This window comes from Pangasianodon hypophthalmus, chromosome 11 (genome assembly GCF_027358585.1).
Source record: "Pangasianodon hypophthalmus isolate fPanHyp1 chromosome 11, fPanHyp1.pri, whole genome shotgun sequence".
NCBI lineage: Eukaryota > Metazoa > Chordata > Actinopteri > Siluriformes > Pangasiidae > Pangasianodon > Pangasianodon hypophthalmus.
In genome coordinates, this window is record NC_069720.1 from 7,586,662 (window position 1) to 7,604,544 (window position 17,883).

A 17,883-nucleotide genomic window follows, 5' to 3' on the forward strand; every position below is an offset into this window, starting at 1 on the left:
ACTGAGAATTCTGAAAACCCATATTTGGTTTTACAATTATAATATGATTAATTTCAGACTGTTTCCCATCTTATATTAGAGTTTTTGAGAAATTAGTCCTTTGTACGCAATCAGAGGACAAATACAGACATCGAATAACCGACAGATTTATTCCTCCTTTTAAATAAATAGAATTGACAAGTTCACAAATAAACAAATGAGCCATTATAATGCACACAGACAGTGAACAGAGCTGAAAAAACATCTTTCTTTTACAAATGGTGCACAATTGGGGCTAATTTAAAAAAACAAACAAAAAAAAAAACGTCAGATCTCACACCAGCCGCTCATTTTAAAGGAGCGTATTTGTGATTCATCAACTGCAGACTGACTTCAGGTGAACTCAGATGCTGTCAGGTCATTGCATTAATGTTGTATTAATTGCATTGCATTAATGATCCTCAGTACTGCAAAAGTCTTTTACTCAGACTATTTCCTATGTTAATATGATATTTATAATCCTTTCTTAAACATTTCAGTTAATCGCTGGTATTGCTCATTTAAAGCACAGAAGGCAGAAATCACTGTAGCATAAAAAGGAATCAGTTTTAGCAAGGATCACATTTTGAGTTGCTTTTAGTCCTCTTTTCATCGCTGATCCTTCTGTTCATTGATTAAAAGATAAGAAAATGTAAGAACATAGCAAACTCTAAAGACACAATCTATTTAATAGAGAGGTTTCCTGTATGTGAGCTGTTTTACAAATTGTATTCTGTAATGTTAAGGCAGACAAGTGGAACACGCAGGACGCTGTGGTGCTCTATAAATCATGCAACGCTACACACACATACACAAATAGCTGCTCTTAGTCACTGATCTATTCACGATTACAGGTAGTAATCTCCCACATGAACATCATAGACGAGTGGTCTACGTAGAGTGAACTCAAGTATTATTGGCATCCTTCATGAGAACGAGCAAAAATGAATACACACTGAATAAGCTGCCAGTTTATTAGACACACCTTGTATCCACATTAATTGTACTGCTGTAACTGACCACCAAACACATAATATGATTAGGGGCGGTACCATGGTGCTCCCTTTGCACCGATGGACAGGGTACAAGGGGCTGACACATGGCAACAGATCAGTAATGATATACTTAGAAAGTGCACCCAATAAACTGGCAGTGAACTCAAGTCGTTTTATCACCCTTCATGAAAAGTAGCCAAACTGATCATAGAAGCTAAACAACACAACAATTAATAGTTGTTCTTACTCATTTTGGGGAACTTCTTAGCTTTGCTTTAATTAATGTTAATATTTTTCTTAATAATAAATTAAAATAAAATGAAAAGTAAAAAATAAAAATAATAAAATAAATATATAATTAAAAAAATGTTACCCCATTTTCTCCCTAATTTAGTCAGATCCCACCCACCAGCCAGCAATCCCCATCACACAACCACTACCAATCAGAGAGGCTGAAGTCTAACACATGCTCACATGCCCTGAGACATGCGAAGCCAACCGCAGCTTCTCAGAGCAGCATAACACACTCAGAGGAAAGCACCATCTGCCCTCTTCGGCATACATGAGCTCACAGATGCCCACGATTGGCTAGTGTTACTGTGACTGACAGGGGAGAGTAAATATGCCTCCCTCCCACGCACAGAGTACGGCCAATTTTGCTCTCTTGGACTCCCAGCAATGGATGGCTGTGGCAACAATATTATTGTTAAGTAAAAAATATTATTGGCATTCCTAAGGAAACTGTAAAATTGGAAGAAAAAAAAAGCCAGATGGTGTGTCATGAAATTCTCTGTCTTTCAGACTTTCTCAGACTAAGGGAAGCTTCAGCAAATATTAACTGTAGGGGTGCCAATAATTTCCAAATCTATGTTTTGCAAAAAATTGTATTTTCCTCTTAATGAATGTTTTGTGTTTGAAAAGGTTTTGTGTTAAAATGACAACAGTATGCAGTGCTCCAATCATGATCATCGAAATGACTTCTTGCATGTGGGTTTTATTCTATACTTGAATTCTTGATGAATTTTCATGAAGGGTGACAACAATTCTTAAGCTGACTGTATTGTTTGCATGTGTACAGAAAATATATGGCAGATTCCACTTACACACTTACAGTGGTCTGACTTCACACGAGAGCCAAAATGGGTAAAGTGTTTGGACCAAAACCCACTGTAATAAAGAAGGAAACACACATACACAGACACACACACACACACACACACACAAGTATATTCCTTCACATGTGAGTCTTCTATAGTTAAAAATAAACAAATAAAGCACAAATAAACATGAAATATCCAACACAAAAAATGAGATCCTTTTTTTAGAAAAGCTTTGGATTGCAAACCAAGCCAGTGAGTATTTAACATTAATACTGAAGTTCAATCATTCTAGAAATATTTGTTGTCACTGCAACAATTTCAAGACATCCTAGATTGTAACCATATTGCTTGTTATAAGTTGCTCAGAGTTGTAACATAAGCTACATTTCCTTATTTCAGTACATAAAAAAAGCCTATGGTCCTAATTGGCAGCATTACATGTTAATATGAAAGCCAATTTATAATTTATGGTGACTTGCCTATTGAAGTGTTAAACACATAAAAATATTTAGGAAAATAGTAATCGTTCCAAGAAGCCATACGTACTACTCACTGGAATGACCTCCTATGTGTATGAGCTCTCACTGACACACAAACATACTACATTCCTGCTCTCTCTCTCTCTCTCTCTCACACACACACACACATATACACAGAAAAACCCTGAAAACAGGGAGAAAAAACAAAAAAAACTTTCTGAGGAGCCATAGAGAAAGAACTGTGAAGTCTGAATCACCGACTGGGAAATGTGTGCACTCTGGTCCTGCCTCTGATTCCTGTTCAATCAGAAGCTGGTGGTTTGCTGTGCTGTGAGCTGCAGTTTTTTTTTTCCTGTTAGCCGGGCAGCAGAGAAGAGCAGAACAGAGCGGGGGGTGGGGGGTGGTGGGTAGGGGTGTCCTGTTGTCCACATTCAATTCTAAAGTCCCTGATAAAGGCCTCCCTCTGAGGAAGATGAGACTATAGCAGTGTCCTCTGGGCTGGCACCACCTGGTGGCCTTGGTGTGTGTTACCTCTGGTCCTTTAGAAGCGTTCTGAAGTTGTGCAGCTCTTTTATACTGGTGGAGAGTCTATGGTAATGCGGGAGAGCGTGAGACAGAGATAGAGACAGAGAGAGGAACAGAAACAGATTTTAAAAATACAAAATCATATTTGAGGAGGATGACAGGGTATTTGGGACAGGGCAAGAGTGAGTCCTCAACTGGCACTAGCCTATATTGTCCAAAATCATAGTGACAACCTCAGAGAAATACTTAATGACATCTGTAATTTATTAAAAATAAAATCAATCCTTAATAGTCTATCTGGTTTCATATGGACCAGTTATTCACTTTATTCTTATATCTGCATATCTTACACAAAAAGAAGTGCTGTTGGCTAATAAGTATATAATACTGTTGGTGAGGTTGGAAGCCTGTTTTTATATAAATGGTAATGTTACAAAGTTAATAAAGTTATATATATATATATATATATATATATATAACAGTTAACGACACTGCCTGCTTTTGTGAACCTAATAGCTCTTTCCTTGGACACTGTGTGTGATAATTCATACTCTCCTACTAGTGCTTCTGTCAGTCCCAGTGAAGTCCACATCATTTGTTTCTTTCTGATCTGTCAGTCCACATTATTTGTTTCTTTCTGATGTGTTAGTCCACATCATTTGTTTCTTTTTTTTTTTTTTTTTCCCTAGACTGACTGGGGATTTTTACTTTCAGCAGATATTGATCAAATATCACAAAAGTGAGACAGACAGACAGCACTCACATTTAACCTGCATTTCATGAGACACCCTAAATCTTTAATCCTTACCTCCCAAAGCCATTAAGCAAAGCTACAATCTCCTGGCGTGTGAGCTGGAAGCCTTTGGAGGGACTGTTTTCTGGAAGATTCTTGATCTCTTTCTCAGAGAAGAGGATTCTGAGGGCGGTGCCCAGTCCTTGGGTCTGAGGAGAGAGAGAAACAGCATGTGAGACTTCAGGGTGTGTGCAAAAACACTATAGTGGCTTTGTATAAAGATTATTGAAGTCTGTTCCATAGATTACAAATATTTGTAGACTAAAAACAGGTTTTAGTGCTAAATCCTTACTGACAATATAATGTAGTCAAAACGAGTTAAAATGAGTTATAATAAATAAAGAAAGCCATTCTTATTTTTTTAAATTTTTAAAAAATAATTACATCTAATGTATTGAAATGTACATTTCTGAGCTAGGCACAAATGATGAACAAGTCTGAACAAAAAGAGGGGCTTTCCAGAATGAGAGCAACACTCGAACACATACCTGTAACTTCCCCCACAGTCGACATTTACTGCAGCCCACACAGTCCATTATACGAGAAATGTTCTTAAAATGGAGCCTGAACTCTTCCTGGTGATGGAGAGACACAACAACATGATGCTTAGTGTATGCAAAACAAAACACTCTGAACTGGCATTCAATAACCAGAAATGTTTGCATAATCTAAACAAAATGGCATTATTGTAATTTAGGAAAATGACCAAAGCCAAGGTAAAATAACTTCTCCAAAGCAGGTCACATTTGGCTCAATCATGTGAAGTAAACTATCTAGAACTAAATACCAGATACAGAGCAAAAACTGTGGCCCACTCGAAGGCCCCTGAGGTCTAGTCTGAGAAACACTGGCCTGTATGCTGATACTGTTCATATCTAAACAACACAGTGGAGAAACATACAGGATTCTTGCAGAATAAAACGGTGGAAAGAGGAACTCATATTATACATTCTTCCAATTTACATGGTTAGCATGAAATAAAAATGACAAAGTTCCCCTTTCACGCCACTTGTCGAGCAGTCTGCATGGGTTTTGCTAGTATAAAAGTGTGTCTGCTCACCTTTAACCTTTTGGCTTCCATTTTGTTGCCTGCAAACATGGAGCTCTCATCAAAGTGCATGGGGAAAGCTCTACACAGAGACAGACAGAAAAACAGTACAGACGTTAAAACAAAATTTATTACAAATTCATATTACAGAACTCTTGAATATCCCAATTTATACTACGGCGCTCTTGAATTCTCAATTCTGACAGTCAGAAGGTGATTAATTTTCTATAACAACAGCTTTGACAGTTGTGCAGGCAGTAATTCACATCACAGGTGTATATTAATTTGCTCATTCTAATACATTATCAATTCCAAGGAAGCAGCTCATTCGCAGGGACTTGTATGGTGGACACTTCACATAATCCAAGACTAATAAAAAACATTATTTAGTAAAGAAAAATGTATAACTGTTGATATGGTGATGCTTTTCGTAAGGAGACATTTATTTAACATTTATGGAGGAGACTCCAGCAGGAGTCCAGTGTCAGTAACAGTCAGTAAATATTCCACCAACTGTATGTTTATAGCTGCTATAACATGAACAATAACAGGAACTTGTTTTGTGGACATTCCACAACTTTAAATCATAAACAGATAAAAAGTACAATGTGACATTCTGTAATTATATTACATTATTATATTATTATTCAAATAATCAACTATATAGCTGTAATGCATCATACCACCCAGTCATTTGTTATTTTCTTATAACAACACAGCATGTTTTAATCATTATTATGTATATTATGTTTTATTATAATTGCAGATCTGATTAACTCCTACATACTCAAAGCTTAGGCATTTATGTGTTCCTTTTTATAATATGACAGCGACATATAGTAGGGCACTTCTGGCCCACGAATCTAACCAAGTAGTCCCAGTTTATTTTTCAGTTAGTTGCCTAAAATTCAGGAATAACTAAATTATTCATTTACTTTCATGACTCTTAAAAATGTATGTAGCTTTGAGAGTGAGAAACGAGAGGTTCTGGATCTAGGGAGTGTAAGGGGTTAATCATGCATCTGGCTCTCACTTGGTCTCGTTGAGAATCTGCAGCAGTAGCTCTTTGGTAGCAGAGTCTTCCTGTGCATTGCCGGTGTACAGGTTAATGAACGAGCGCTCGAAATACGGCGCCACTTTGGAGAGCGCTCTCAGCTCGATCAGGTACAGGAAGTAAAGGTTCTTCAGCCTGCGTGTTCCTTCGCCCTTGGTTTCAGCCGAGTCAAACCTCCGGCGGAACTCGTGCACATTGGGACCCCACAATGTCTTCCCCCAGCCCTCTGTACACACACACACACACACACACACACACACACACACGCACACCACACACGCACACCACACACGCACACACACACACACACACACACGCATGCAGGTGCATGCACACAACATAGGTGGGAAAGTGAGAAAGCAGAAAACCGTTTCAGCAGCAGCAGCAGTGCGGGAAAAAAACATTTCTTTCTTCCTTGTATAGTCGATCAGCCAAGACATGTTTGGTGTCCAGATTTTGCTTCTATAGTTCTGCACTGGAGCTACAGGGCTAATCCTGCTAACAAATGAGGGAAGCTTATAGCTACTAGTTCAGCATCATGTAAACTGAATCACACACTTTCCTCAAAGTACATCATTTCATTATTTGTATGTGAACAAAATGCATAAAAAAAGTTTGCAAATGTATTATCATTAAAATCCTTTGATATATACTATCAAAAGTTTAGACACCCTACATTCAATATGTATTTTTTTGTTGTCTTAAAGACATTTTGATAAAAGTTTATGGTTGAAGACCATAAACACATCAGCTGAATTATTAATACATGGTTCTTTGACACTCACCATCCAGGAGGTATTCAGCAGACAGGTGGATATTAATGCTGCTGTGGAGACCAGAAATAAGCCGGTAGAACACTCTCTTCTCCAGACACAATCCTACAAGACAGAACCAACCACATATATCTTTTACAAGCATTATCACAGTCAACATTATAAAAACAAACCCCATTATCTCAAATTAGTCTTACAGATAACCCTAGCATGGTATCGGTGGTTGCTTGCACCTGGCCATAAGACAAGTTGACTGTAACGTTCTGGGATTAAACTTTACAGTGTTGTATGGAATGAACACTATCACTAAACATTCCTTCCTTATAAACTAACTTGTAAAGTAAGGCATGAAACACAATGGGGCATGCTGTTATAGGAAAATAATCAACTTCTGGGTGGTGTGATGTGGCTTAACACGAAGAAGAGTTACAGTTTCCACCCTAAAGCTTATTATATTTCAATACAGCACAGTGTATCCTCTTACACAACAGAAATTTGGCAACAATTACAATTTAATTTTTTTAAATTAATGACACATCATACTATTTGACATGTTACAGTTAATTTAATGTTGTGGAATGTCTGTGAAACAAGTTAGTTCCTGTTATCTCTTATCACTGTTATAACAGCCAAAAATAGTTCCTTTGCTAGCTTCTCTTTTTTCTCTCTTGCTTATCATGTTACTGAGAAACCCGAAAGCGGTTTGTCCTCAACACTTAGTGCTGACACTGGAGACACCTTCCACAAATGTTAAAATAAAAGACTACTTAACAAAAAATTTAACCAAAACAATTACATGTTTATCTTAGTTAAATAGCATATTGTTTAAGCTGTTTATTATTAGACTTAGTGGAGTGTCTGCCATACAAGTCCCTGTGAATGAGCTGACACTATAGAAACAATAATAGAAAATTAAGCAACACTTTCTGGCCAATCAAAGTTGATAATTCAACAGCACTGTGGTATACACTACTTTAATGAATGAGTAACAGAGATAAACAGTATATGGTTTAATTTTCTATGTTAATTCATCAGTTCAAAAACATTTAAAATACATCTAAAAAGGTTAACCAGTACAGCGTTTGTCCCTATTGTCTGGTCAATATAATATTCTCGCTAGTTACAAGCTACTTCATTTAAAAAGTGGGCAGTTCGTACACTTTTCGGAACTGCTGTGCTCTGCCCCAGATACTGTGCGTCTGAAGATGCTCTGAAGGCATCGGAAAAGTTCACTCTCAAAATCGGTCTTAGCTACTGAGTATTTAAGACCATTTAAGACCGTCGTAGTATAAGACCTGGTGGAGAAACCTTTACTGTCCTCCATGCTCTTCACTCTACAAGTGTGAGTATGTGTCTGCCTTTGAGAAAACTGGTGAGCTTAGCAACCCTACAGTGCAATCCCTTCCCTGTGTACCAGAAGGCTACACAAATGAATTGGAAACTGTGAATGAGGTCTAAATTGGTGCTGCTTATGACAGGAAAATAAAATACCCTCATTGGGAATACGTTTAGAGAGAGCAGTCCATTTAGCAGAGTGTTGAGTAAATAGGAACAGTACATTACACTGAGAGGTTCACAATATCTGGTCTGTGCAGTGGTTTGAGTGTGTGTGTGTGTGTGTGTGTGTGTGTTCAGCTGTCGTGTATTTGTCTGCTGTATTGACTAGAGCTGTGTCTATGGAAATGTGCTGATAATGAGAAAGATCCAGTTACCTTCCAGCCAGTTGTAAAAGCCTTCACCTGTGTGAACAAAGTAAACACAAACTGCAGGTCAAATCAGCCCTGACAGAGCAAGCAGGTCAAGATAAAAAAGTGCTTATAAAGGATTTGATCTCTCCTATCTGCGTTACCGTATTAGTCCAGGGTCTGAACACACAGCAAACATCTAAAATCTTGCTTCTACTGAAATCTTGACACACACACATGACCCACAGTGATGGATCTACATATAATTGTTTTTAATATCTACAGATTTATACTCACCATCATCATCACCTAGAAGAGGAGTAGAAATAATGAATGATTAAAAAAGCATAATCATAATTATACTGTCTTTATACAGAAGACTTCTACCATTATTTTCCTTTAGAAATGTAAACAATTCAGATTTGTAGAGTTAATTATCAACATGAAGCAAAAAGGAAGCTCACCACGACTTGGAGTCAAGGGGTTAAGAGGCCGATACACTGACCTTGGCCTAAAAATAGTCAATACATATTTGAAGTGAATAAGACAGAATGAATAATTAATATGAGCAAACAGGGTGTCCCTGAAGTAATAGAATATTTACCATAACAATGTTGGTATTATTTCCCATAGTTGTTCTCATTATTATGTGAACTTTGTTTGATGTTATTACTCAATAATTATTAATTTTAGGTTAGAACTGCTGTGAACTTGCAATTGCCATTATCGCTCATACAGTGAGACTTCATAATATGAGAACATTTTACAAAATGAAATGAGACGTGCTGCATTTTTTAAAACTGGCTCAGCCTGTTTTCTTTGGTATCTAAACATTTTTTTGGTCTGCATGTAAGCTGCTAAAGAAATTGTCCTGTTTAAATGTGAAACATTTCCTGCCAATGTTATATCTGGGACACTGTGTGTCTTGTGCAAATCTTTGCATTAGAAGTTTCATGAGCTCAAAACTGGAGAGTCACAATTCAAATCCTGGGTTAAATGCAAGATTTGAAAACATTTCAGACCCGGTGACTCATTTTTAATACCAATGATTCCATGACTGTCATTTTGTCTCCTTGATGAATAACTGCTATAATATCATATTTGATTATATGGGCCATAATTCTGAACTGACTCTGGATTATTGAATCCATGAAGACTCATATCTTCTATTTCCTTCTAATCCAAATATCTCACTTGAAGCAGTTCTCCTCGTAGATACTGTTCCACACTCTCCACGCAGAGGGTCCTTTATATCCGGTGTAGCGTTCAGGATTCAACCGTAGATCCACATACTCGGCATCGGGAGATGTCTCGTCTGCAAACACCCCAAGGCAAGAAATAAGAGTGTGTCTAGGCGTTAAGCAAATCAAACCAAGCAGGTAAACATACTCATGTAGTTACCAAGAATGATAAATGAAAAAATGATATCTGTTTGAAAAGGTTTGTAATAGAGAAAGTGTGAAACCTTACCATCCAAGCCACAGAAGTGATCCTGGGCATCGTCGTGGTGAGCCCAGTCCTCAAACGCCTCTTTACTTTGATTACTATAGGCAGAAAATAAGACAATTGTGAAGAACCACAAAGATTTCTAATACATAAGCACAATTTTGTAGTAATACATGCTTTTTGCTTTAACGAACATGACTATGTCTAACAGTAGGACAGCAACAGCAAGGTCTGTTGAGAGTGTGTGTGTTTGTGTTAACTACATACCTCAGTGTACTGTTAATGGCACCCAGCTCATGGGCCTGTTCACATTCCTTAATGTCTCTGATAGTGTTCGCAGCAAGAGAATACTGCCAAGAGAAGAGACACATGTCAGTACTCTGACTGCAGGGAAGATTCGCAAATGACAAGCTAGGGTTAGATTACACAACTTTTACTATGATTATAGCCATGATTCCAGTCAGACTGTTAAAAAAAAATTTAAATCTAAGTATGGGAGTGGTTGGTAGTGGATGCTGGTCCACGTGTCAAATTTGAATGGATCGTTAACGTTGCTGATTAGTAAAATAAGGCTGGGTTGCAAGTGCTGGAGTCTTGAACCAAGCTGCTGTGACCTCTGTGTATGCTTTTTGCTATTGCTGTCTCCTAGTAACGAGAAAGCAAGTGTGCACTTGGTGTTTTCAGTTTAGTTAAGCAACAAGTTACAAGCTGAGTAATGTGTGTAGTTGTTAGTGTGTGTTCTCTGCTGTTTAATGTGTGTTCAGTCACCATACTATATTTGTATATCTGTATATGCAATCTACAGCCGTGTAATGGTCTGAAACAGATACTGTAAAGATTCGCCCGTGCATCAGTGAATAATCTCACATGGATACTGTACCTAAGAACTGCTGCTGTAATCATAAAGATGGTCCTGTGCTTGACTCTTATTATCATACTGAACATTTTTTCAACACACTTCACACTGTTTGTCTTTACAGTATAGAGTCTGGTTCCTCTTAGAATTCCTTCCTCATGTCATCTCAGGGAGTCATCTCTAGTATGTTCATTAGGAATCTATATCTAAATCTACATCTGGACTTTCTTGTAAAGCTGCTTTGTGACGATGTCTATAAATAAAATGAAATGAACTGTATGGACAATTCACAACCTCACTCTAAGCCAGTCATTACAAAATGCTTGGATGGTCAGTGCTCAGAATTCACAGATTGGTCTAAATGCCGTGAACTCAGTGTAAGTGACCTTGACTGTTATCACAGAACCAGATGTCTCAGCACTCTGGGCACACACACTACAGGACAAACAGTGAGAGCTCTCTAAAAGAGTGCTGTGTGCTGACGCGACACTAAGTGCTAGAAAGAGTGGTAGTTATCCTTAGTGTTCTGGTCCATTACACGAACCTGTAGGCTTTTAACAAACACAACACACTTAACATCCCAGCTGACCATGGGACAGAAATGTGTCACAATATGCAATAATGGCACTTTTTTTTTTATTTTCCGTAGACTAATAATGACAAACTATTTTCCTAATATATGTCAACTATTTACACAGCATATTTATATGTTATGTACAATTATGTATACATTATACAGGTAAAAGTACATAAATCATCTGAATATAATATGTGATGCAATATAATATGCTACATGATTGTCACAACCCCTCAGAACTGAGCTATGCGTACAGTACACTTCAAACATCACAAAAATAATTACTGGATAAATTAAAGAGCTGTACCAGTCCTTAATAGTTTGCCTGAGCCTCTGCTGCATGTATTTAAGAATATCATCATTCTCATCTATACCTTGTTTAATAAAAGTAGCATATCCACTCCAGAGTTTCTCTCACCTTATTATAGTTGCCTGATTTAATTCCCACGGGGATCTTGCTCTATACGAAGAAATACATAGTGATTTTAAAAAAACAAACAAACAAAAAAAAAAACAGTCAACCAAGGTGAAAATATTTTACAGGTCCAGCACAGCAAAAAAGAAACCCAACCTCATGTGTCACGTGTCAAGTAATAAAATGAAGAGGCAAATAACCCAGAAAAGCTGTTAAACCCTAACCTCCGGGCAGGGCTCCACGTGGCAGTCCTTGATAGAGCAGTGGCCGTCATCGGGCCAGAATGGACACGGACGCTTCAGGTTCACCTGGTGAGAGAGAATCTGTAGGAAATGACTGCAGCTTTTTCTGTGGTATCACAGTGCACTAGCACAGCTTGAAAAAAGTGAGCAAATTAATTATCACGAAGGAAATCAATGACAGACTCGATATGGTACGTTACCCTAATCAGATACCTAAGCTGTATTTTATATTGCTCTCTGACACTAAGCCACTTCCTGTAAAGTAGCTCTGTACAGAGGATGTTTTTCTGCACTGCATGCTACGTTCACACATACGCCCATGACTACGCATATATCATCCTTCTCAATTTATTTCTCTGTGCTGTGGGTAAATTAGATGAATAATTTAACATTTGGAGACCTTTCGACGCTGGAAAAAAAATGAGGAAGGAAACCAGCAGGTGTGAACTTGTAAGTACTGGAAAGAGTGTTAACTTCAATTCTGCTTAAGTACAGGACCAGGATTTTGGACCATAATGTGGGACCTTAATGTGATTCCTCTGCTTTAGTTTGTATTTCCTTCATTCCAGGAGCACAGGAGCAAATTGTAGAAGGAGTGCAAATCAGAACCTGCCATTATGTGAAATCACCAATAATGATAATGCAATTACAAAAATGAGTTTTGGTTATTCAGCTCGACTTACCCTGTAGTATCTAAAGAAGTCTCTTTCAATGAGCTTGCGTATGAGAGGAAAAATCTTGAAATTGTTGAAGACGTCGATGCTCTCAATGTCGCAGAAGCAGTCGTCCAAAACGCCTGTCAACTTCAGACAACAAAAAGATTTTCTTATTTAAAAAGAGGAAGAGAAACAAATGTTTATATCAACCCTATAAATCACTCAAGTTTTATCATGTGTAATTAAGCCGATAGATTTAAACAGAGGTATAACCAGAAACCTCCAAACTTCCTTTCCCTTTTCACATCTGATACCAACTGCCCATGCATTATGAATGGACAGCTGCTTTGTGTTAGACAGGTGTGGTATTCGATAAGCACCTAAATAATTAACACCTTCATCCAATCAAAGCAACGGGCCTAAACTATCTCATCCTATTTCTACAAGAGTGCAGAAGAAAATAACATCAAAGATGAGTGATACGGGAAAAACATTATACGATACTTGACTATATGATAGGGAAAACTGCAGAAAATGCAAAAAATGCAGAAGACAAAGGAAAATTTGAGAAAAAAAAACACTTTTTTGTGGATAATGAAACTACTGATGATGATGATGATGATGATGATGATGCAAAATTGTTACAATGAGTAATGCTGGCGTCAATCAGGGTTATAAATGTAACCAAACATGTGCTCGTCTCAGAGAAGTGCACTGTGAAACAAGAACAATAGTACATCCTCTTGAGACCAAAACTGAAGCCTTTTCCTTTTTATTTCTGTTTATTAGCACTTTCTAATTATGGGAACTGGTCAGTTTCTTCCACCAAGAAGGCATCTAGGAAGTAATACCCAACTGTACACATATTAAGTTTTTATATATATATATATATATATATATATATATATATATATATATATATATATATATATATATATATATATATATATATATATACACACACACACACACAATGCATTTAGGAAATGTAATGTTCTTATCATTAGGCATATCGCCCAGCCCTGAGAAACACTAAAACAGGCAAAGAGTTAGTATGAAACTTTATAAAGTATAACAATAATAAGTTATTGTAGAATAGTAGAATACGTTGCCATGCTGTGAAAGCTATTCATTCAGTGTGCACAGGTGTCATGAGCAGATCAATAGCCTTACACTGTGGGAGATCTGGCATAATTTCAAAAGTCCAAAGAGGCTGAAAGCAAGAACGCTCGTCCTCCATGAGATGCACCTTGTTTCCGGCATTCCGTTCTTATGAAAACTTCTTCACATCACAGGGAAGTTACCAGCTGTCATCTCCGGGCACAAATCATGCCCTCATGCGGTAACGCGGCCGCTTTAAAACTCAAGCACCGCGTGCATAGTGGGCCACGCCTACAAACAAGCACTGCGTCACACATGGCCCCGCCCTCCTGTTGTAGTTTCTATGTTCGGTGCAAAACAGCACAGAGCGGTGATCGTGTGAGGTTTGGGGGAACTACAAATCCCATAATCCTGTGCCCGCAGTTAGCTGTGCTGAGCCAATCAGACAACTACACGCTCAGTAAGACCTCTGACTGTACTCTGTGATTTTATATAATTGCTACAGTGAACTAGCTCGTGGACTTTAGGCTTTTTTTTACTTTGTTGTTTGTAAAATACTTCCTGTTCACTAATTAAAAAAAAAAAAACTCTGAATGTGGCCCTTTCAAAAAGGGAAAAATTAAAGGAATTAAAGTGTGGAAACAACAAAAATAGAGAGAGACTTAGTTAACAAATGTTCAGCCTTTGCAGCTTTTCTACACAGTGAACTGTTTGATTTATTTATTTATTTATTTATTTTAAAGTTACAGGTTATCTGCACTAATGGAGAATATGGACCTGGAATGAAATTGTTATTAAAATCGTAAGCATGTGATGCATTATCACGAGTCCTTATTTCCCACGGAACCCATAATAAAAGCAAATGCAAACAGAATGAAAATGATAACAGTTGTGATTTAGGAAAAGAGGAAGTTAAAGCGTGTACGTGCACCACTAAACGCAGCGGTGACGTCAGACGCGAGTGGCGATGGAAAGTGCGAGAAGGATGCGCTGTGTGACAGCACGAGCTGAACCCCACCAACACCACCATAATAAAGTAATAAAACTTCTCTGTACTTCATCATTCATCACCCTGCACTCACATGACAAAAACAGCTTTGGTCCGCACTGTCCGGTGTCTCCTTACTGACGCGCTTGTGTTGTTGTTTGTCTTGAATGTTGTTGTTGTTGTTGTTGTTGTTGTAAAACCATCCCCACACAAAGTCTCCGAACAGCAAACACAGAAAAAATATAATCCCACAAGTGCGCACTGTGCGTTTTACCATTGCTAATGCCAAGTCTTATTATCACAGCCCTACACTCAGTGGCAGGTTGCTAAACTAGCTAGCGAAGTAGCTTATTAGCATCAGCAAATAATAATGTCCAAATTCTTCCAACTCTTCTGCTGTAGGAAGCACTGTATTTTTTAGCGAATGCGAAAACTTGACGGAAGTTCTTTTACTGGAAATACAAACGTAAAGAAAACAGGCGACTGTTTCCGCAATGCTGCACGCTCCTGACTACGGAAAGCGAGAAGGCTCATTCCAACGCGTTTGAAAAAATAATAAAAACACCCTGTTGATCGAGAAGGGACAGTCTGCGTCCTGCAAGACTACAAACCACGCCCATTACAAGGAACGCCCATTACAAGGAACGCCTACTAGCAGATCATACTACACAACATTCCCACGACCGCTACACAACATTCCCACGACCGCTACACAACATTCCCACAACCGCTACACAACATTCCCACGCCCATTCCCCCTAACCCTAACCTTAACTCTAACCCTATCCCTGCTTCTCAATTTGCCTACTTATACAATGCACTAAAAGTATGTACTCTTTTTGTGAAGAAAAAATACACACTTTTGCGTGTGTAGGAAAAGAGTATGCAAGTACTGCAACATACTAATGTCATGTTACAGAAGAGAACGCTGTTGTCTGGAAAAGAACACTGTCACCATAAACAAACTCCTCATTGAATTTCAGCTTTTCTTCATTCATTATTCTTTATATAATTTATACTGTTCCCTTGATTTTTACCACTCCCTTGATTTATTTTTCCATATTTCATTTACACCTCTCTAAAATGCGTCCTTGAGTTCTGCGAAGCAAACTGTCACAAACTCCTCCTCCCTTGTGCAAGGAGTTGTGGGCAATATTAGCTGAAAAAGTGTACACGGTTCCACACTTCGAAAATCTACCGGAAATAGCGGACCATCCGGGTAACTTTGGGATACTCATTTCAACATACTACGATTTGGGACACACTAATTCTAATCTCGGATAATTCAATTAAATTAAATTTTATTTATATAGTGCTTTTAACAATGGACATTGTCACAAAGCAGCTTTAGAGAAATAAATGGATTCACAAAAATATATTGTAAATATTTGAATTTATCATACTATTTAGGACAGAGAGTAGGTGAATTGGGACACGAAACGTTTTATGTATTTGTTGTAGATGTAACTTGTAATCGTGGGCGTCCTTTGTAAGAGGCGTGGCCAGTAATCCTGAAGGATGTGTTATGTATTTGTTGTGGGCGTAAATTGTAATAGTGGGCATGCTTTGTAAGGGGCGTGGTTTGTAATCCTGATGGATGCAGTTGGATACACTTGGGGTTGATCAGCCTATTTTAAAGCAATTTTTAAAAAACTCTTTAAAAAATATCCAAACTATTTTTGCCAGATTGATGTTGTAAAGTATACTGGAGAATATTCATAGTGCTCATGAAATCCCATAATCCACTGCACTAGGTAGTGTCCAGGCTTGTAGGAAATAGTGCTCCATTTCAATACTCCTTTTTTTATTTTATAAGAATGTAAGCAGTGAACAATAAATTCAACAAAAGAAGAGCCAGGGGCTCAATACTCCTTTTAACATGCTCTAGTCCACTTGCTGTGGCCATTGCACCAACACCATCTTCAGGGTATTTCCATTCCTCTGTGATGGAATTTAATTTACATAATGTAAATTAATTTACAGTAATTTACATTGGAATTTACATTTGTTTCACTCACAGGTCTGATTTTGTTGCATGTGTGTAAACAGATCGGATTTTTTCACATTTGATATGGACCACAATGAAATGAGGATCTAAATCCAAAACATATCCAGTCATTTGACTCACATCTAAATGCTCACATCCCATTTTTATGTTAATGCTGACATCATTGTCATGCAGCTAATAAATGCACTATAATGCGATAGCTGCTGACTCCTGTCACAAACCACCACAATGCCAGCGAAACATGTTTACACAGATATAGCCTGGCAAAACTGTGATGGGACAGTCACGTAAATGGTTGCACAAAGCGTTAAATTAAATTAATTTAAGAATTTTAGAATTAAATTCTTTAGAAAATTTCACACCTATTCTCCATCATCAAAGATGCTGACTGAACAAACTTTGCTTTCTAATCTCCTTAGCTCTCACTAGTGTCCGAGCCACTGAGCAACCTTCAGCTAAAAGACTGACATAAATGCATGAGACTGGATAACTGCAACAGACGATCTACAGAAGCCACAATGGGTCATGTTTAGAAAACTAGAGTCACTGAATTATGGCCAGTTTATCAGGTATGCTACAGTATTATTTTCCAGTGCTCAGCTCAGTATGCTGAAGTACTCCACTGCCTGACCACCCCTGCTCTACTGGCTCAAATGATTCTCAAACCAGTCCTCAGAACCCCTCAGCAATCCACATTTTTGAGTTAGAGTAAAGTGAAAATGGACTGGTTTGAGAACCACTGTGATAGATGACCTCTGAGAGTGGTGAGTTAACATATAGTTGGCTTTTCAGAAGCAGAACTTTCCCATAAATCATTGCAATCTGACACAATTTTGTTTCCAGTTCTGAAAACTAACTCTAATCCTAAGTACTAAAATAATAAACTACTATTTAGTACAATTTAGATGGCTGCGAACTAATTGGATGATTTGCAGTATCCTTGAACAAAACACAACTTAAAAAGCTTACTGGAAAGATTTTCTGTGAAAGGTGTAAAGAAACAGTTTTTATTGTATGTTAATGTACTCAAAATCCATACTAGAGTATTGTACAACTATATTAATTAAGCTTGTATGATGACGAAATCACAAACGAGGCACAAAAGATCAGACCTGATTTCTAAG

The 17,883-nt window shown here is 37.8% G+C and overlaps 1 protein-coding gene across 1 annotated transcript; it reads right to left on the bottom strand.

Moving 5' to 3' along the window:
• Window positions 1-130: 130 nt before the first annotated feature.
• ero1b (endoplasmic reticulum oxidoreductase 1 beta) lies at window positions 131-15,295 on the bottom strand. The gene is made up of 16 exons (XM_026930582.3): window positions 14,846-15,295; window positions 12,690-12,809; window positions 11,989-12,072; window positions 11,768-11,809; window positions 10,184-10,266; window positions 9,941-10,014; window positions 9,665-9,785; window positions 8,935-8,981; window positions 8,768-8,779; window positions 8,498-8,524; window positions 6,798-6,890; window positions 5,992-6,238; window positions 4,971-5,040; window positions 4,399-4,485; window positions 3,926-4,059; window positions 131-3,180 (listed from the first exon to the last, which is right to left on the bottom strand). The coding sequence occupies exons 1-16, from the start codon at window positions 15,026-15,028 to the stop codon at window positions 3,120-3,122; spliced, it is 1,485 nt and encodes a 494-aa protein (XP_026786383.1). The 5' UTR covers window positions 15,029-15,295; the 3' UTR covers window positions 131-3,119.
• Between the last annotated feature and the right edge of the window lie 2,588 nt (window positions 15,296-17,883).